At 46.1% G+C, this 20653-nt stretch overlaps 2 protein-coding genes across 7 annotated transcripts in view; one reads left to right on the top strand and one right to left on the bottom strand.

Moving 5' to 3' along the window:
* Positions 1-12884, top strand: part of apba2b (amyloid beta (A4) precursor protein-binding, family A, member 2b) — a 69933-nt gene extending 57049 nt beyond the window's left edge. For 3 of the 5 annotated variants that reach the window (XM_076996859.1, XM_076996852.1, XM_076996867.1), the window contains 8 exons: positions 2641-2676; positions 3955-4041; positions 6588-6773; positions 7961-8140; positions 9020-9232; positions 9442-9561; positions 10301-10441; positions 10817-12884. In XM_076996859.1, the coding sequence (XP_076852974.1) occupies positions 2641-2676; positions 3955-4041; positions 6588-6773; positions 7961-8140; positions 9020-9232; positions 9442-9561; positions 10301-10441; positions 10817-10888 (1035 nt within the window). In that variant the 3' untranslated portion in view covers positions 10889-12884. The remainder of the gene's footprint in view (positions 1-2640; positions 2677-3954; positions 4042-6587; positions 6774-7960; positions 8141-9019; positions 9233-9441; positions 9562-10300; positions 10442-10816) is intronic. The other 2 variants (XM_076996873.1, XM_076996882.1) reach the window with 2 other exon arrangements.
* A 492-nt stretch (positions 12885-13376) lies between these two features.
* Positions 13377-16892, bottom strand: sord (sorbitol dehydrogenase). 2 transcript variants are annotated; one of them, XM_076996812.1, is made up of 9 exons: positions 16713-16892; positions 16494-16527; positions 16175-16339; positions 15876-16035; positions 15643-15761; positions 15327-15392; positions 14994-15172; positions 14351-14472; positions 13377-13853 (listed from the first exon to the last, which is right to left on the bottom strand). In XM_076996812.1, exons 1-9 carry the CDS (start codon positions 16764-16766, stop codon positions 13688-13690), a joined length of 1065 nt encoding a protein of 354 aa, XP_076852927.1. In that variant the 5' UTR covers positions 16767-16892; the 3' UTR covers positions 13377-13687. The 2 variants fall into 2 exon arrangements, with proteins under 2 accessions (XP_076852927.1, XP_076852936.1); XM_076996821.1 differs by having other exon boundaries at positions 16494-16626; positions 16713-16868.
* Between the last annotated feature and the right edge of the window lie 3761 nt (positions 16893-20653).

The raw sequence follows: 20653 nt of genomic DNA, 5'->3' as shown, positions 1-20653 counted from the left end.
CCCGTCGCATTCAAGGCCTTCTGGGGGTGAGCCAATTAAAACCACTGGGAACGGAACGGTGTCAGAGTGGGTGAGGAGGGAGTTTGAGTGACGTGCACATCACGACAGACTCTAGGAAGAGGGTGTTCTGCAGATGAGATGGAAAAAACCAAACCTCGGGCTGATAGAAATGGGTCGTTGCAATGCAAGAGAGTCCCACAACAGGTAGCTTCTTTGTGATGTTTGTCATGCGTTCGAGAAACCGCGGGATATTTTTCCTACCTCATTACTGTCAGAAAAGGGCTGAGAGTTGAACAGAGTGCAGAGATCTGTACAGATATCCTGCTGTTACCAGCTATGTGCACCCAGGCCCCGTTCACCGTTTCTCTGACTGTGGTCACATAGCGTCACTTTGCACAAAATCCTTCGAGGTGACTTAAAGAGGCTGTAGTTTTTAGTGACGCGCATGTTGTGCCACGAGAATGAACATGTCTGCCCATACGCCTGTGGAGACGCAGAGGATGTGTCAGCACAGCATGAAGGACTCTGTAGGTTTAGGTGAAAAAAAAAACCACACCAGACACAAAAAACTGAATTTATCACACTCATACACATCCCCATAGGGCACACATCCATGAAGAGGAAACTCAAACACGCCCCCATAGAGCACAAGAGGAAACTCTTCCCCCGGTCTTGAACTGAGTTCAAAACCTGGATCTCTCAACCACCACCATCAAAAACCATTCAAAATGAAACCATGGCAACACTTAACTGCCACTCTTTGTCTGTGTATCCCCGCCCATGTCTGGGTGAAGACGGTGCGTTGGGGTGGAGATGAAGGAGCGGTTGGGTGTGGTCGGGTCGGTTTGCTCCACACTGTAGTTATCGTCCCGGTAGTGGTACACAAACACAGGCTGTTTTCTGGTTTAGACCAGAGAAGAGAAGAGGGGTGTGGCCTGCTCAAAAAATCTGCACCGTGTGAGGTACATAGTTAATGCTCTATTGAACTGGGTCTTTTCATGCATTATTTATGTGCGCCTACTCATTGCCCACTTTCTCATCTCTCTCATCTTCCTCTCCCATCTCTCACTCTCTCTGTCTGTCTCTCTCTCTCTTTATCGCGCTCTCCCTCCCTCCCTCCCTCCCTCTCTCAGGAGGGTTGTCTGCATGGTGTCGGCACAGACAGATGAAGGCAAATACAAGGAAGTGTATTCCAAATCGAAAAGCATCTCAGTGGGCTCCAGCCCTATAGGCTGTTTTGCTATGTGTCGTGAACACAGGCACACACACACACACACACACACACACACACACACACACACACATACACAAACACACACTCAATTTCTGTTGAATTCTAGAACATTTTCCTTAATGAGGTATCGTTTAGGCCAGGACCAAATATTATTTACTAAGCACATGACGCATAATCACGTGATTGAAATTTTAAACAGTTGTTGTTTTGTAGTTTTATGCTGTAAATGACAGTATTTTTTATTTTGAATACAAGACAAACATTGTGGTTTATAGAATAAAACAAAATGTTCCTTTTACTGAAACACCTTCCTATAAAAAGTAAAACCAGAGAAATTGATTAGGAGCTAATGCACTATATATGTATGTATGTACGCTTAAAATTGGGGAGAGACAGCAATAGAGAGAGAATGCTGAGTGGGTTTGAGACGTGATGTTTGTACTAAATGTGTGTCCTCGGGCAGAATCAGGCTAACGCAGGCTACTGTATAAATAACAGGGCTGCAATGCATCAGAGATGAGTGTGTGTGTGAGTCTTATGCATGAACAAGAGTGCTGGAAGTGTGTGTGTGTGTGTGTGTGTGTGTGTGTGTGTGTGTGTGTGTGTGTGTGTGTGTGTGTGTGTGTGTGTGTGTGTGCACGCTCTCTATCCTCCTGCTCTCATCATTGGCACATCAGACATTACTCCAGGCTCCAGGTTGTGCTCTCATACGTCCAGAAGGCTGGGGTGTTTGGTCTTTTGAAGTCCTCCACCACTCTCCTCTTCCTGAGGGGAGCCGAGTAGCACTGAACAAATCTCTCCATCCCAGCGAAAAATCTCTCCATCCCAGCGAAAAAATCTCTCCATCCCAGTTCCACATTTTGCGATGCAGACTGCAAGACTATGTGCTATATTTATCGTCCTCCATAATTGTCCTGTTTTCATACAGAGCTTTCGAGTTTTGCAGGCTCACTTTAAACGGCTCATTCCTCACACTTGACCTGCTGTAAAAGTGGACAGGAAGTTTGTGTCAGATGGCTGTTCGGTATCTGTAGTCCCCACGATCTCCCCCAGTCGACAGGCGAATGCGTAACGCATTCATCCTCCCTTCTCCCTCGTCTTGTGATGGTTATTCGCATGCCATATGAAATATTGTTTGTCTATTTAAGAGCACAAGAGCAATTATAATGTTTCTATTCTAATTGCTGTTTGGTTCTGGTTTAGACAGAACACAGCTATGCCATCACACCTGACGGTGGATCAGTGATGGCACACCTGATGTTTGGCTGTTTGTTTGTTTGGCTGTTTGTTGTAATGTGTTTGTTTATTTTCTTTGACCCCTCCCCCCCCACCCCACCCCTGCCATGCCACGCCTTTTTGCTGCCCCTGTGTGTGATGACCCCTGTAACCACGACAACGCTACACAGAGAGTTCAGAAGGCAGCCAAAATCAAGAAAAAGGTGGTGTGTAAAAAAATTAATAAATAAGAAAAAATATGACACTTTAAACACCAACCATTGAACATCAAAAAGCCCTCTTCCACCAGTGTGTGCCCTCTTCTTCTCGTTCTTCATTTGCCGTGCTTTCACAAGTCTTGTCTCTCAGTTAGAGTTTCTAGAATCTTCCAACACCATCTTCATCTTCGCCACATGGCATCTGGGAGAGTGACTGGAGCTTATCGGTTTTAAGACTTTCATACCGCACCGTTGGGCCTGACCCGGGCTGTCGGTGCGGTTGGACTTTCACGAATCAGAGTGCAGGCTAAACGGGAAGTGTGTGGTCTGGTTCTAAACCAGCCAGAAAACTACTTGTTGCAAAAGTAAACAAACATGTACAAGTAAATATCCGTTTGGCGTTCCCCCCCCTCGGCCTGCGGAGGTGGAGGTGAAGTCAGGGGCGAGTGATCGTGGCTGGGCTGTAGCTGGCGGCTGGGGGGGTCGTGCTGCTCCCACCACGATGAACCTTTCACCTGTGCCAGTGCCGTATCCCACATCCCCCTGAGAGCTACCTGTCAAACCTTTCACCTCCACCAGTGCTACATCCCACTGTGAGCTACCTATCGACCCACACTTCTCTCTGCCTCTCTCTCTACCCCCCTCTCTTCCCTCTCCCCTTTCCCCTCTTTCTCTCTTCTCCTCTCCCTCTCTCTCCCCTCTCTGAAGCCTCCGTCAGTCATTCCTCATCTGTTCGCCCTCCTGCTTGGCTGCTGTTCGGCACAGATGCCAGTCTCATTTATTTCTTTATTTATCCCATTTCTCCCTTCGTCCCCTGGCTTTTGCACAAGCCCACACTCAGTTTTCTCTTTGGAGGAGACGACTGCTTGAATTTTCTCGAAGTGCACAGCATCTGAAATGAATGTTAGAGATTGTGATGATATCCAAACACATCCAGTCATCGCTCTGAGGTAGCGAGTATTTGTTGATAAATATTTTTTACCTCGGCTTCTAAAGCATTTTATATAGATTATGATTATTTTTTTATAGATCTGTTATGTTAGGTTTATTAATAGCATGATTTAACTATGGGTAAGCATCTGTCCGAGTCTTTTCCTATGACCCAGCCTGCGTTAGTTGGTGATTTATGAATAAGCATTTAAAATGCTTTCAATAGAGGGCAAGGAGCAGCACTACCTATTATCTACAGGCCCCTTGTGGGCCTTTGTGGTGAGAGGTGATAAGGGCACTGAGAGCCACTAGGGGGCACTCTCTCATTTGTGTGTGTTTCGGTGTGTTTCTCTGTAGAGTTCTGAGGGCGATGCACAAACTCTGACGGAGGTAGACCTCTTCATCTCCACCCAGAGGATCAAAGTCCTGAACGCAGACTCGCAGGTATGCAGAGGAAATCGTAATGTTTTTAAAAGATTAAGTCGCAAACTTCCCAAGTGCCACTGAGTCATTAAGCCAGAAGACAAATGCGCTGATTAAAATGCCAACCGTGTTGGATACCAGCTGTAACAATTCATTAGCACGGATCACAAAAGTAAACCAACAGTGCTGAAGCAAGCTGAGGCGTAAGAACCCCAAATGTTCACTCACTGCTGTGCCCGTGTTTATACACCAGATTACGATTCGATTATTCTGTTGTTGTTTTTCTCTGCATTTTGATTATGTGAAATGTTTACTTGACGCAAGCACGATATTATTCTTTTTTAATCCTAAGGTCTTTTGTAATCCACTGAGAGATGCTGCTACGCCTTTTGCGCCTGCTGAAGGTTGAGCTCTGCTTTAGACAGTTCAGAGAACACGACGCACGTGTTGATGTAATCACGGTGCAATCAGGAACACCTCACGTCATCCACCTCAAGTAATGGCCCGACTGTTGTCAAAATGAGCGCCTGCATTATAGATGTTCTGAGTAACGGGAAATGGAATTTTTTTTTTGGGCAGGATACTCCCAAGTAATAGCAGAGAGAAGTGTAGTAAAAGCGAGATGCATATATGTCTATAGTACAATAGGAGATGAAATGATAGTTTGTGATGTATATGAGGGTTCTGACAGTGAACCAGATGAGGTTTGTAGCTCTCATGCACCACGCAGTTAAACATGCATGTGTTGTGTGTGTGAAAATGTGTATGTGTGTGTGTGTGTGTGTGTGTGCGCGATAGCTTGCCAGATCCATGTATGACCATGTTGCACATGTGCAGGGGGTGTACGTGTATGTCCTTGTGTGTCTCTGCATGTGCGTGTGTGTGTAATACTACACATGACCATGTTGCATGAGCGTGGGGGGTGTACCAGTATGTGTCTGTGCGTCTCTGCATGGGTGTTTTTGTGTAAATGCCTGTGTGTGTGTGTGTGTGTGTGTGTGTGTGTGTGTGTGTGTGTGTGTGTGTGTGTGTGTGTGTGTGTGTGTGTGTACCTGGGTGTGTGTGCACTCTAACTCAGCAGCAGGGTGTGTGGGCTGGCTGGCACTGCTCCCTCGGTGTGTGTTGCATTGCAGCGCGTGTCTCCTCTCCCGGTCCCGGTGGCTCTGTTCGTCCTCTGTGCGTGAGCAACGCGTGGGTGGACAGTGCACGTGCGGTGTGTGGCTGGCGGACATGGGTACCGCGTGCAGGTGGAGCCCATGGGTGGAGCGTATGAGTGGAGCGTGAGCTGACAGCAAGTGTAGCTTCTGCCATCTGCCTTACTCTCCAGTAGCAGGCCTGTGTGTGTGTGCGTGTGTGTGTGGGTGAATATTTAGTGTGCGGTACTGTGTAAATGCAGTCCTGGGCAAACAGCCCCACAGGTCACGGTACATGTCTGTCGGAGACCTTAAACAATACTGGAGGTGCCATGACTGTGTGAGGCTCCCCAGTGCCTCTGAGCTGCTGGGGTTTGAACAGAGGCTGTTAGGAAATGCAGGTCTGGTCCTTTGATTTAAGGGGGGAATCAGAAGAAGGAAGAGGCACCATGGGTACGTCTATAAACAAAAGGTCTGTAAAGATCATATACTAGTGTATATATGTTGGTTATTGCCAAATATCTTTTCACAAATGCTCAGTTTCACATGCTTATACATTTGTATATTCGTATCTTGCCATATACATATACACACATATACACGTAATATATATATTATATATATATATTATAATACAAAAATTACTTTTTAGTATGAAGTACCATATATAGCATAGTAAGGAACTATTGCAATTATAGTGTGAAACGTGCATGCTAGGTCTTTTTTTGGTTAAGTATTGCCATATTTGCTTTATATGGTTTTTGCAGACCTTTCTGCTCATAGGTGATTAAGGAGGTATTTTTCCACACCTGGCAACCCAGTGCGCGTGATCAGAATGCAAATGCAGCGTTGCTCTGCCTTCTCTCTCACTGGCAAAGGTTAAAGGCTGCTCGCACCCCGCGTGCACACACAAATTGGATCGTTAATTGTGCCGTACAACGTCTCCGGAGCGCGTGCTAGCCGGGCGCGGGGATGTTGCTCCTACACGCTGTTCCCCGACACACATACACAACGCTAATCAGGCTAACACGCCGTGTGGACACAGGCAGAACGAAGAACGGTTATTATTTTACAGTATGCTACAAATTAGGAATGAGCTCTTGTCACGTCAGATAATCTCTCATGAGCAGTAAGCTTATATCAGAGCAACGTCAGGCATTTCTAATTGGAATTTGACCCAAAAAAAAAAAAGCCATTATAAACAGCATAAGACTGGGGTTCTTCACTGTGACAAACAATTTGTGACTTGAGTTTGAAGAAGGCAGATTTATCTCTGCTTCTTGACAACCATCCATCAAAGAGCACACATGATAGAAGTCTTACACAATCTTGGTAAAAATAATGGCTCGATAAACCTGACAAGAAAAAAAAAAAGTTTGGATTTTGTGAGGAGAAAAATTGCCTGTGTGATCGGCAGAGCTGTTGTTTTGGTAGGAGGCGATGATGGACAACGCCCTGCGCACCATCTCCTACATCGCCGACATCGGGAACATCGTGGTGCTGATGGCCCGGAGACGCATGCCCCGCTCGGCCTCCCAGGACTGCATCGAGACCACCCCTGGGGCCCCGCAGGGCAAGAAGCAATACAAGATGATCTGCCATGTGTTCGAATCGGAGGACGTGAGTAGGGGCCACGACGTACAGGGGAAGTGTGTTTGTGTGTGTGTGTGTGTGTGTGTGTGTGTAAGGTCATGTCCAGTCCAGCACTAGGGCAAGCCCTGCTTCCTGCAGCCTGCGGTCTGGGACGTTGACCAACTCCACAGGGCCCTCCTGCACTGCAGTGCAGCTCTTGTTCACGCAGACTAGCAAATGACCCTCTCCCCTGCACAATTCAGTCTGAGAGAGAGAGAGAGAGAGAGAGAGAGAGAGAGAGAGAGAGAGAGAGAGAGAGAGAGAGAGAGAGAGAGAGAGAGAGAGAGAGAGAGATGATCAGAGGGAGATGGTGTGCGTTCAGATATGAGTCATTTACTCTGGGCCCCACACCTACACACCTGCACAGGTATTTATAGTCCTCCCAGGCCCCTCAGCCTCATCTAGGGTGCCTGCCCACCTGTTCCCAGATCAGTGGCCCAGTGGCTGTGGTGCTGCAGACTGATACTCAGCCTGCCTCTCTGCCCGCTTCGGAACTGCCAGGGTTCTTCTGATAATCAAAGGCTTTGGGCACTTTCGAACATTACCTCGGCCCGACAGCAGTCCGGGAGCCCGTCTGTGCACAAGCCCTCCCTCCCTGTCCCTCACGAGAGACAGACAGCTGGAGCCGAAGGCAGAGAGCATCCACGGTTGTTTGTGGGATGGCAGTGAGTATTGCCTTCCCATCGATTCGCCCTTTTCTTAAAAGAAAGCCTTCCAGGCAGAACAGTGAGATTCACCATAATTCAAACTCTGTGCACTCCTCTGCTGTTGCATCTTCAAAGGACATGCCCGGGCCTTTATTTAGGCGGTACACGAGGCGGCCCGTTTTTAAGAGTGGGAGGAAAATCAATAGTAGTGGTGCAGGACCAGAGTAACGTCGAACCGAACTCGTTTGGCTCAGATGAGACGTGATGTGCCGTCATCGATTATGTGGAGCCTCACGTTATACACGTCTGATTCACAGCTGCCCGGCTCAGGATGTGTGTCTGAATGTGTGTGAATCTGAGTGTCGAGCCACAGAAAAGCCAGAGGACCCAACGGTGGGGAAAAAACCGGTTCAAAACCACAGTTCTGGCAGTACCACGCAGGACTGGATCTCTCGTGCTTAGTCAGCGTCCTGTTGCGTTCCTTTTGGCTGAACTGTGTCCCGTTTGCTGTCCCGCGTACATGCCCAGGCCCAGCTCATCGCCCAGTCCATCGGGCAGGCGTTCAGCGTGGCCTACCAGGAGTTCCTGCGGGCCAACGGCATCAACCCGGAGGACCTGAGCCAGAAGGAGTACAGCGACATCATCAACACGCAGGAGATGTACAACGACGACCTCGTCCACTTCTCCAACTCCGAGAACTGCAAGGAGGTGAGGCTGGCCCCACGCGGACACCTCCGCCACTCGGGCGAGAATGGCCAAGGCCGATATAGCTCACCCCCATCTTAGGCTGGGGTCAGTCGCGGTGAAGCCCGAGACAGTGGCATCGTGGGGGCAGAAGGTTCCGGATGGATTTAGTTTAGTTGTCACAGTTTAGCTCGACTGTCTCGAGGGTTCAGCGCCTATGCATAAAACATGATGCAGTTAACCCACAGCGTAAGATTGCATCCTCATAGCCAGGGCCCGTCGGAACGGTGCATTCCTGCCTGGGTTTAAAATATACTGCATGTTCTGTCCTGAGTACCCTGCGCCTGCAGGACTGAACTTCTGAGTTCTGCAGCGTTCTCAGCGAGCAGCTGTGGAGTAATGTGAAATAGTGCACATATGGCCTGAGCCAGTTATACGCATGCAGGTTACCATGGCTACTGTTGCAGACCCTCATTGTAGTTTACAGTCCTCTCAGTCCCGGTGTAACTTCTATAGGGCCGTCTGTGTTACGCGGTGTCCCATTGTTTGGGCAGATGCCGTGTGCCGCGATCAGTCGTCTTAATTCACTGAATCCTCTTTGTGGCAATCGGCACTTCAGGGCTCGTTTACCTCTCCTCCGTGCTCTGTTCTCTCTGCGTTCTGTCTGCAGCGGTTCTGACGCCGCCTCTCCTGCTACTGTTGGATCTCCCAGCGCAAATCCACCTCGTTCCCACACGGCCTCTCCGTCTGCATGCCCCCGTCTGCCTCTTCCCCTAAATACGCTCGCTGCCTCGTTTCATCTCCCCGTCTCCTTTTATCTTTCTGCCTCTTTCTCTCTCCCTCCCTCTCTCTGTTTCTCTCTCTCTCTCTCTCTCTCTCGGTTCCTCTCGCTTTGCGGCACAGCTGCATCTGGAGAAGCAGAAGGGTGAGATCCTTGGGGTGGTAATAGTGGAGTCTGGCTGGGGCTCCATCCTGCCCACCGTGATCCTGGCCAACATGATGAACGGAGGCCCAGCCGCGCGCTCTGGCAAGCTGAGCATCGGAGATCAGATCATGTCCATCAACAACACCAGCCTGGTGGGGCTCCCCCTCGCCACCTGTCAGGGAATCATCAAGGTGTGCAGGGTCCTCTTTTGATTCCGTGATAATTTCTGTAAATAATACGTTTACGATCAAATTTTGTGATTGATGCTAACTTAATGTGAAGTAAGCATGGGGAGATCACAATATAGGGTTATTTGAACGTACAAACTAAATATGGCGTAACGAGTGGTGTGCAGGCGTAGCGTATGATCCATGATCCTGTTGTTCCTGGGCTGCCTCAGGGCCTGAAGAACCAGGTGCACGTGAAGCTGAACATCGTCAGCTGCCCACCTGTGACCACAGTACTCATCAAGAGGCCCGATCTCAAGTACCAGCTGGGCTTCAGCGTTCAGAACGGCATTGTGAGTGGCAAGATGTCAAACCTTTAACCCTCCGAGCTACATTCATTCTTCCAATGATGTTCTTAAACAACAAACTCTAGAACCACACTGAAAGTTCTAGAATCACACTCTAGAATCACATACCAAAAAAATTAAGTGGCCCAAAAGCACACTGCACTGCCTTCTTACTCCGTTTATACTGTGTGTTTTGAACGTTGGATCTGACTGTTTTTGTTTTCAAGCAGTACTTGCATCATAACTGTCAATCAGTGTTTTCTCAGTTGCTTTCTTTACTTGCTTAATAATTGTACCCTACAGAATGTATCAAAAAGGATAAATCTGACATCCTATGCTGCACTCATAAACTCCAAGCCTTCTGGATATTTTTTACATGTAGAATAATCTGCCCCTGCGACTAGACTGAACTAGCTAACAAACAAAAATCTCTATGCTACTTGCTGGATTCCAGTTGAACATTTTTCCAAATGGGCTCTCCTTGATCATGGGTACAAGCCCAAACGCGATCCGGTACCAGCCATTGAGAGTAATTACACAAGGCCACTTCAGGGCCCAAATAGCACAACGCACGCAGTGTAAATCCTTCCCATGGATCACGTCATAAAAGGCACTGTCGTATATTCAGTCTCTTTTCTAAACTCTAGAAATTGTGCTGCTGATAAAATGATGTTCAGGAGTGAGAGTATAGCGCTGCAGCTAAATGTCACGCAGAGGTCATCCCGGGTGTCGTGTGTCCGCACAGATCTGCAGTCTGATGCGTGGCGGCATAGCCGAGCGTGGCGGCGTGCGGGTCGGCCATCGGATCATCGAGATCAACAGTCAAAGCGTTGTGGCCACAGCCCACGAGAAGATCGTCCAAGCTCTGTCCAACTCCGTGGGCGAGGTAAGGCCTCAGGACCCGTTCATACTGGCAATGCTTCAGTATCCCTATCCCCCCCCCCAATTCGTTTGCATCTTGATGGTTTTAACGTAACGTTACGAAGTAATTAGCACTAAGAACGTTTTGGGAAACTCACCCCATATCATTATCGTTGTACAGTAATGTCTGTTCCTCAGCATTCTAACAGAAGAATACTGGAGTGCTTTATAATTAAATATGTAATGCTGTACAGAGAACAATATACTAATTACAACAACTGAGTTGAACTTCAGAGGATTAGAATTACCACTGCATATTCTGGATCAGTCTCAGAAATGCAGGAATCTCATGAATTTTGGCTGCAATATGAAGCATTTTCCATTTCTCTCCTCTTAACAGATCCATATGAAGACCATGCCAGCGGCCATGTTCAGGCTCCTGACTGGACAGGAGACCCCTATGTACATATGACTGAACACGCCCAGCGTGATGAGTGACGGGGTCAACGTCCAATCGCGGGAGACTCAGCTCCTCCTGAGGATCTTTGTGCTGTCGCTTGGGAGGAATTGTTTTTTTTTTTTTTTTTGTTGGGGGGGATGTTTTTTTTTTTTGTTGTTGTTTTTTGTGCCTCCACAGAAAGTATCTCGTCACACTTTTGTTTTCTCCTGACAAGTTCTTTCACGGTCGGCCATTTTCTGATGATTCTGTGGGTTTGGTTTGTGCTGTGTGTACATGCGGTGGGGGCTCAGTCCGATGATGACTCGGAGACAAGGCTTCCTGCTCCTTTCTTTCCTGTATGCAAATCAAAAGGGGGAGGCCCCTGTATATGTATCCCAGCTTCCTCCTTGGTTCATTTATTTGTAATGAATGCTAATGTCTTGCTCCTGTGTGGACTTTGCTGGAGACTTTGTGTTGTACATAGCGACTCATTCTGACACAAGACAGGAATGGAAAAGCCAGGGTGCGAAATACACCCATGTAATGTCCAAAAATAGCAAAACTGGAGGCTGTATCATAACTGTATTGGGGGAGAAAGTTGTTCCAGAGATAAAGATACTGAGCTACCCTGTTTTTTTTTAAGTAAACTACAACTCCCACAACAGGAAGTAATATAGCTCTCTGTCCTGACTGCACATGCATTCCTGACGACTCGCTGCTCCTGTGTCCTCTGTAGACTTTCCCAGGTGAGTTTTGTAAGCTGCAACCAAAATCTGACGAACGTGCCCATTTGATCATAACAAAACTACCATCTCAACATTATCTTTCTACTGCCAATACTAGTGGATGCTCTCCTAATAGAATGTGCCCCCTGCACTCCCATGTAACTGCTGTTTGACCCCAAACCACTGCAATACAACCACATCACGATACAAAACAGTTTAGTTCGACCTCGTGAAACACCATATATTGTTTTACAGAATTAAAACCTTTCTTGGAACAGGAACAACTTCAGTGTCCTATTATCTTACAGTGAATGTTGATTTACTTCACTGAACATATAGAGGGCTATACTTTGCCATCTGTAAATATGCTTATTACTTCAAAAAGAGGCAGAAAGAAAGGCCTTCCTCCAGCCTGTAGCCACCAGGTCTGTGCAGAAACCAGTAAGTCAGTAATAAGCGTCATCGTTAGATATAGTAATTGCTACTTCTACCTAACCTCAATGCAATATATGGCACATTACATAAAAATAATAACTTTTATACATCGTCACCAGAATGTTTTTGTCTCGAGTCAGCATATCCACAACTTTGACAAGACAGGTTTTAGAGCCAGTGTACATAGGATGCAACAACTAATTGAAAGTAACATTTTTGTATTAGAATTCATCGTCGAATTAAAAGATGGAGTTTTCTTTATTTGGTGGGCATTAAATAACGCCAATCATTTTAAGACTGCGGTTTTTTAACATTGGGAGCGTGGAAAATCTTTTTGTAATCAGCAGTACGTAGAAGACGATTACTGGGTTTGTCCTACCACATCAATAATGGAGTAAATAAAACTAACGTGCTATAAATCACCTTTATTTCAAAGGCGTTCGCGTTGTATGGGGTTTGAGAGGTTCTTTTTTAACGTGTGCTATGTCGATTTTTGTGTGCGCTCAACGGGAAACTTTCGAGTCGATCGTGAATGTAAATGTGTTGTCGGTAGCGTGTTCATTGCCTTGCGCAGTATTAGAATGTGTGTACATAAATGCGAACCTTGTTTAGTATTGTGCCCATGTAGGAAGCCACAGACCCCCCCTCCTTTGTGTCGGGCCTCGGCTCTGAGAAAATACATTCACACTGTGACCAAACGCCTTACCCCAGAGTAAGAAAGGCTTTGGAAAATCTAATAAAGGTTAAACGAGAAAAGCCAACCAATCACAGAGATAATTACCTGTCTGCATGCAGTCTAAATGTCATTATACCAACAAAATGAAAGAAAAAAACCAACCAAACAAACAAAAATAAAGTGTAACAACCTCCTTCTGGATTCTGTGGTTTTGATTTACAGCCATTGGCCCAGAGGAAGGCTCTACTTGATGGGCTCTTTTCAAATGACCTGAGCGCTTGGATCCATACCAACACTGGCAGTGACCCAACGAGCTTCCTGCTCTATAACCTTTATAATGAAACTCGCATGAAATAAACCAAACCTGTACTGTCGACAGACTATAGTAACCTATAGGTTTATCTGAAATTGTGATGGGCAAACCGAGAAGGGAAATCCGATTGTGGCATCATTAACCGAGTTAGAGTTTGAGGCCCTCTGGTGGTCAAAATAAGATATTGCAGCTGGTAAAATACTGCTGAATGTTTTTATGCGGTGTAGTTGGCTCTCTTGTAGTTAATGAGAATGTGGACAGGAAGACACTCGAACACATTTTCTTTTGAAGGGGTTAGCAAAGCAGCTATGAAAAGCCATGCTTTTTTGGTAACACGTGTGTGAGACTACCCAGAAACAGGCACACACATGAGAAGGCAAAGGCAGGTTTATTTTTATAGCACATTTCAAACTGGCAATCCAGTGCTTTATATAAAGAGGAATTGAAGAATAAAGGGCGTATTCATAAAATAATATTCTCCTTTAATCCTGGCCAAGCATGAGATGGCAACATACAAAATATTAATTACCGTCATAATATTCTTAGCTTGAAATGTAGACATTGAAATTATTAGACATTTCAAGGAAAGATCACTCATTGGCAGGGTAGAGAAAGCAGAATAGGGCGTGGCCTGTAGCCATAATTAGTCATCACAGAAGATGTGTTGGGCTCCGCCCCCTCCCTCAGGGGTTCTGGTCATTCTTGTCGCATTTCAGCATGACTTTGATGCCAAGCCCCTGCCGTGCAGTGTCGAAGGCGTCCACGGCCCGCTCCAGCCCAAAACGATGCGTGACCAGCGGCTTCACGTTCACACGCTGGGAGGCCAACATGGAGATTGCCACAGGCCACCTGGCCAGTGAAGAGACAATAATCAAAAACGCCACCACCACATGTCCATGCCACTCCCCCTTCATGCATATGCAGCGTCAGTGTATCTGTGTGAATTTGTGAAATTTCCAGCTTTGCTACTCAATGTCAGGTCAAAATGTCCAACGTCAACCTCCACCAAAAACAACCACTCCTAGTCCGGGTGTCATGGCTTCGATTCGCTGCACAACTCGCCATTATCTCCACCACCCCCACCACCTAATCCTCCTTTACAGCGGCCCATTAGCGGGCATTAGTTCGGAAAATTAATGACCCGAAAACTACCGTTTCCTCACAGGGTATACAAGACATTACAAAGATGAATTAGGATGTTAGTGCTCCTCACCGATGAGCACGGGTGACCGCGGTGAATTGTGGGAAGGCACCTCAACGCTTCAAGAACGACTGCATACAACGAACGCTAAACGGGGGGGCGATACCCGTGTAATAACACGAACGCGGCGTGTTGCGAGACGTACGTGTTGCAGTAGCGGAACACGCCCTTGATCTCCACTTCTCTGATGGCTGCGTTGACGAGAGGCGCCGTGGTCATCTCCGCTCCGAGTCCCACCAGCACCACCACGCCCCCCGATCGCGTGGCCTGCACACAGGGCAGCACGTAGCACGTAGTGTAGAGCACAGGCAGTGTGCGCATAGCTATAGTGTGAAGTGATAAGTGTACAGTGTAGAGTGCAGGCAGCATGCTGTGCTACCTGTACACCAATAGTGGGCAGCGTGTCTCTGCCATCACTCGTTATCTGCTCAGACAAGGATGCATGATTGGCAGAGAAACCTCTTTGCAGTTCTTGACAACCCCAGCAAAGTTTTACTGCAGTGGTCAGCAACCCTGTTCCAGGACATCGGCCTGTACGGTTCTGTTTCTGCATACATCACCTCATTCTGACAATCAAAGTTTTGAGGAGGCACTGATTAGCAGGAACTCTAAATCTGAAGCCCAGAGCTGGTAACCACCAGTGCAGTGGCCTTCGTGCTCTAAAACCTGGGGTCTCAACTCCAGTCTCAAGGACCCACTGCCCAGCAGAGGTTCAGGTCTTCACCATCACAGAAGTCTGAAACCAATGAGAAGACTTATATGTGCGCTTTTAGGTGTGTGGTCCTTACATAGATGGCTGTTTGAATGCAGCTCTCTGCCCCGGTACACTCCATGGTGATGTGGGGTTTTCCCCCCAGCATGCCCTCCACACGCTGGGCCATTTCCTTCGGTACGTCCTCTCTCCTCACAGGAAGCAGGAAGTCCGCTCCCAGCTCTTTCGCTTTGGCCAGCCTCTCAGCAGACAGGTCTTATAGTACAAGAAAAATAACATTATTAGTCTACGTATTTGCAAAATCTTAGGTTCCAGAAAATGCAGTTTTATTTGCAATGATTTAAAGTAGGATTTGACTATGTATGTCCATGTGTGATTTAAGCAGGACCCATGGGCATGTGTGACTTACCACTTATTACCACCTGAGAGGCACCCATTGCTTTAGCTACCACCAAAGAGACCAGTCCAATCGGTCCTGTTAGTGAACACAACGGAAGCCAAGTCAGGATTTGATCAAACCAGGCATGTATGTTCTGACAAATTTAATTCTAAAAGGACGCAACATTTTGTGTGCATATATATAGGCCTATATATTATATAGAAAATATATAGACAAAAAGGACTGAATCAGCTGTAATTAAACAGTACAAACAAGTTAAACGATTACTACACTGAACATATGGTTAATGTGTAGCAGAAGTTCGGTGTGGCGGTCAGTTACTGACCTGCTCCGCAGATGAGCACAGAGCTGCCCAGGGTTACCCCGGCTTTCCTGCACGCATGAATCCCCACTGACAGAGGCTCGATCAGAGCCCCTTCCTCAAACGTCACATTATCGGGCAGTCTGCACGCACAGATCACGACGTCTGAGCACGCGCCACATACGGCATGACGTTCTACTGTCTGACGCTACTTCACAAGTGACGTAATATACATGACGTTGTGCTGGAATACGGACTTGTAGCAGAAATTGGCGTCGTGTTTGTAGTATCTGGAAAGGTTGCCATCGTCAGGTGGCGTTGCGCAGAAGAACATGGTTGGTGACAAGTTGTAGCGACCGGATTTAAAGAACTCGTCCACTTCACGAGGAACCCCAGGTTCAATAGCCACCCTGTCCCCTGTGGATAATTGACTGAATGAGGATAATTGTGAATTGACTAAGTGAACTGTGGATTGAGAATAGGCTATAACACATTAAACTGTAAAATGCAGTGCTGTGTGTTTTTTTTTTCTCCAAGCCAGTCCGAGGGTACTAGCCTGGTTTGAGGTGCGTGACCGCAGAGCCCACTTTAACCACGCGTCCAGCGGCTTCGTGGCCCAGTACCATCGGCTTCTGAAGAACAAAATCTCCGATCCGTCCATGTTGCCAGTAGTGCACGTCCGATCCGCAGATCCCAACGGAATGCATCTGAAGCAGCACCTCTGAGGACCACACGAACAGAACAGAACCTGGACCAGCATCTTCACACTGGCACATGTAACACGCGTGACATCACAGGCAAGGGGGCCAAAGAGCAAAGCAGGTGTTTGTGAGTGCACGTGTGACCTCAGTGCAGGTCACGTGCATGGTCCATACCGTTTGGCCCGGGTTCTGGAATGGGACGCTGTTCCTGTAACGACGCGAACGACACCAGAAAATATGCGAATGTTCAGTGATTGCATGGATTAAACTACACATTGTTGACCATCTGCCAAAAAAGTCCTGTCCCCTATTGCAAGGAAAGTGATATATCTGTTAGCTAGAATTCAAGAAAGAGGTATGCAAGTGTGGAGATCATTGAAACGAATGCCATACCAGCCTTAGATCTCCTTTGGCGTGCAGGACCACAGAAAGATTGTCTTCGTCCATTCTCTGTGGCTGGCTACTTCTGGGTAATGTTACATGAAAATCATTAAACTGCTCTAGCGTTTGATCTCCTGCACTGTCATATGATTCACAAGCACCACCTATTTGACCAGCGAACTCATTCAAGGTGATCAACGCTGCGCAGTGCGCAGTAACGGCGAACTAATAATCAACTAATAACGAATCATTCTTTTATACAGCCCGATATATTTCTTATTAGGAAACGAAAATTGACTAAACCTGCGCAAAACGTTTTAAAATCTAAAACACTAGGGTGAGGAAAACAAGGACTATTGGAAAGAAAACTGAAGGTGTGAGCAACGAGTATAGAAGAACTAGAGACGAAACTGTGGTGTTTTTGGCATTCGTCGTTAGATGGTGCTGTGTTTGCGCAGCCGCTATTTTGGACTGTTAATACCAGGCACAAAACTTTGCAGATCAGTGTCACCAGAACCTGAACCAGAAGTCATGATTCTGGGAAAAAATGTCTGTGAAATTAGAATTTTAGATATTTGAGATTTTAATAATTCAGGTAATAAAAATGCAGGTCGTGGAAATGCAGGTTGAAAAATTCAAGTCAAAATTCAGGTGGTAGAAATTCAGGTGGTAGAAATTCAGGTGAAACATTCAGGATACTTGGGAAGAGCAAATAAACAAAAATAATCGAAATGACATCTGGCTAATCACAGAACATCTCTCAGGTCATTGGGTGGTGCGTCTTTCTGCCAAGTTTCCTGTAGGCCTAAGGGTTCGGTTCCTGTTTGGCACGTGGGGGCAGGAAGTGGCCTCTGTGCCACTTGGAAATGGCACCTTGTGGTCTAGGTTCGGTTAGGGTTAGGGTTGTGACCCTGATTTACTCTGTGTGGAGTCTGCAGAGTACTGTTTATTGCAGTGATAAGTTAGGAGCTGTACTTGATCTAGCAAATTAACAAAAGCAGTGTTGTATTCAGATAATCTGATCCTAGGTGTGCTGCGTCTGAAACGTGCAATTTTTGTTTCTTGTGTGTGTGTGTGTGTGTGTGTGTGTGTGTGTGTGTGTGTGTGTGTGTTCTTGATATAACTTTATCTGTGCGCTCTCACATAAAACACAGTAATCTCACTCCATAGGACAAACCACTTCACTGGAAGGTTATAACACCATCAGCGTTCACGTGTAACGTGGTGAATACAGAGCTGTCATTTAAATCTCAGCATTCTTGTTCTGCCCAAACTCCCAACAAACCTGAACCGTGCCATCACGAACACTGAATTCTATCGTTGGAAGTTTGGAGACAACAAGACTGGAGATCTTTGAGATCTTTGAGAACTTTGAGAATAGGAAATGCAGTTGTAATTTGCACCATGCAGGGGTTTTTTTATACCCGCTGAATGCTTATATACTTATATTTGTCTTTACCCCCTCCCCCCTCAGAGTTTGCACTTCATATTGCACAGGATATGTGATAAACATGCAATAAATTGTAATTGCCTAGTGTTTAGTGTTCATGTCAGCACAAAAAGAGGAAGTACAGTGAAAGATATATTACACAGAACATTTCATTATTGTAAGTCATTCAGTTTCTATAGTAGTTGTCTATACAGTAGGTTACAGCACAAAAGACTTATACCACCCAAGATAAAGCATTTTATCTGAACAGTAAATATTTACATAAAATATAAGCATCATTTCAATTTAAACCTTGACATAACATGTAACATGACTTTTTTTGTTGATGGAGGGTGTTGGTTCTCAAATCTCTAGGGGTTTGACTTGCAAAAGACTGTCAGCAAGATAATGACTTTAAGCACAATAAAATACAGTGAAATCTTACAGATGGAGAAGTTACATCTTGGCACAGAGTTCCACACTCATCTTGAAGCAGCGTAGGATCACTTGAAAAGAAAAAATACCCTCAGATCAGTTTTCCCTATTTAAGAAAGCACATTAATCCCTACTGCACCACACTGGACCACACCACACTGAACAATATTTAAATGACCACTAATCCTGCTACTATGAAATGTCATACAGCTGCAGAGTAACACTATCATGTATTTGGAGGTATTTTTTATGCACTTGTTATTGTCTGATCTAGAGCTTACGCCTATTTTGCAATTCTCGATTCCTGTATTTCAGCACTATTCTGGTTCAACAGTATCTTGAACTCTAACCTGTACTGGCTATGACTAGCTGACAAAGCATTTTTGTAAATGCAAATGCACCCGATTGTCTAATAAGTACTTAAACTAACTTTATTCTAGCATTGACAGGTTTTCTGTAGCTTTAAATATAGCACTGAACAGAATTTGTCTACATGCATCTGAGTGTCCTATTAAACCCAAAAAGAGAAAGAAACACAACTTTTCCACATTTTAAACCCACACAAACAATTACGTTACAGCTAAAAGCCAACAGATGGTGCTATAACGGGTCGAGAGACTGTGGTGGGCCGTGTGTACAGCAGCACAAAGTGTTGATCGACATAATCCTGCCCAATCACTGCCTGGCTCGGGACGCCACATACTGGCTGTAGTTCTTTATTTGTTTGTTTGTTTGTTTTCCTCTGACGTGCATTAAGAAGCCCTGCATGTCGTTAAGATCTCATGACAGGGAGGCGGCTGCAGCTGCTCTGGGCTGTGTGGGCCTAAAGACGTGATGATGTCAGAGCTGAATCTACTTTGGCTAGAATCTGTGCTGACAATCGTGCGCCCGCAAATCGCAGTTAACGCAGCAATATGTTTCTTGTGGATATTATGCTCACGTGAAATTCAGCTGTATATTCTTCAGTGAAATGTTTATATATTGGTATTGGTCCTATGAGAACTGGCAGGTTATGTGCGGTCTGCCCACCTCTTCCCTGAGTGCAGCCGGCTAACCTTATTTAACACAAGCCTGACCTGCCCAACCTAAATCTCTAGACTGCAGACCTGTGGGCATCCAAGCAGTGGCCCCGAAGAGTGAACCGATTAGAGAGTGCATCAGACTGATGGAGAACATGGTCACCATGGAAGCAGAGGAGGTTCCATGGCACGATAAGTCCTTCCATGCAGTGTACAGCAGAGGCAGTAATCATAGCAGCACAAGAACAAGCACTACATACTAGGTCCAATTAAACAGGTGTGTCACACCAGGCAAGCCAGACACGACCCAGGATGCAGACTGTACAAATGTAGGGCGGAATTTCATCTGGGATTTTGTTTACATAGAATTTTAAGAAGCGTTTCGTTCACAAAGTGGTGAAGTAGCGTAAAATCTTCGGATCCCCCCGCCCTATATGCCCCCCCCCCCCCCCCCCCAACTGAGTTGTGCTCCTTTTCACCATCTCAGATCTGAACCAACACAGGATCAACCACCTCCGACTCTCTGCCTTTGGAAGTGGTAGTGCTCTTGAGCATGGCCTTGGCTCCCCGTGTCTGGCTTACCATATCTGCCCAGCTTGATTTGAAGAAGATCCAGACATGTGTGCCATCTATGCTGCCAACGACGACAAAAAGAAAACAGATGTCGGGCAATTGGCAATGCTTCAAAGTTCAAGTTATGGGATTTGAGTCATAATGAGTGAGTACACAATTGTTCGTTGATTTTTGGCTTGTGAAAAAGTTCCAACCGTGTATGCAGAGAATTATAGTATAGATTAGAATCTAGATTCTAGCATTTCTCTAAATGTCCCAACACTATCCCCAAGTGTTGGGCATCATCCTTCTAATGACTAATAGAAAACAGTGCTGAGAAGCCCCTGCATCACTTGAGCCAACTGAAATGTGGAAGGTGTAGGTTTTTCAAAAGGAAATTGGTTATATGAAAACTGGCCTTTAATCATGTTGTGAGATATTTGCATCATTTTTCATTGACTGGAACCTGCAGGTATGCATGTGAGAGATGCAGTTTGCAAACACGCTGTCTGACTTTG

This window comes from Brachyhypopomus gauderio, chromosome 1 (assembly GCF_052324685.1).
Source record: "Brachyhypopomus gauderio isolate BG-103 chromosome 1, BGAUD_0.2, whole genome shotgun sequence".
Taxonomy (NCBI): domain Eukaryota; kingdom Metazoa; phylum Chordata; class Actinopteri; order Gymnotiformes; family Hypopomidae; genus Brachyhypopomus; species Brachyhypopomus gauderio.
Note: the sequence above shows the minus strand (reverse complement) of the source record. Positions and strands in the feature narration are given on the sequence as shown.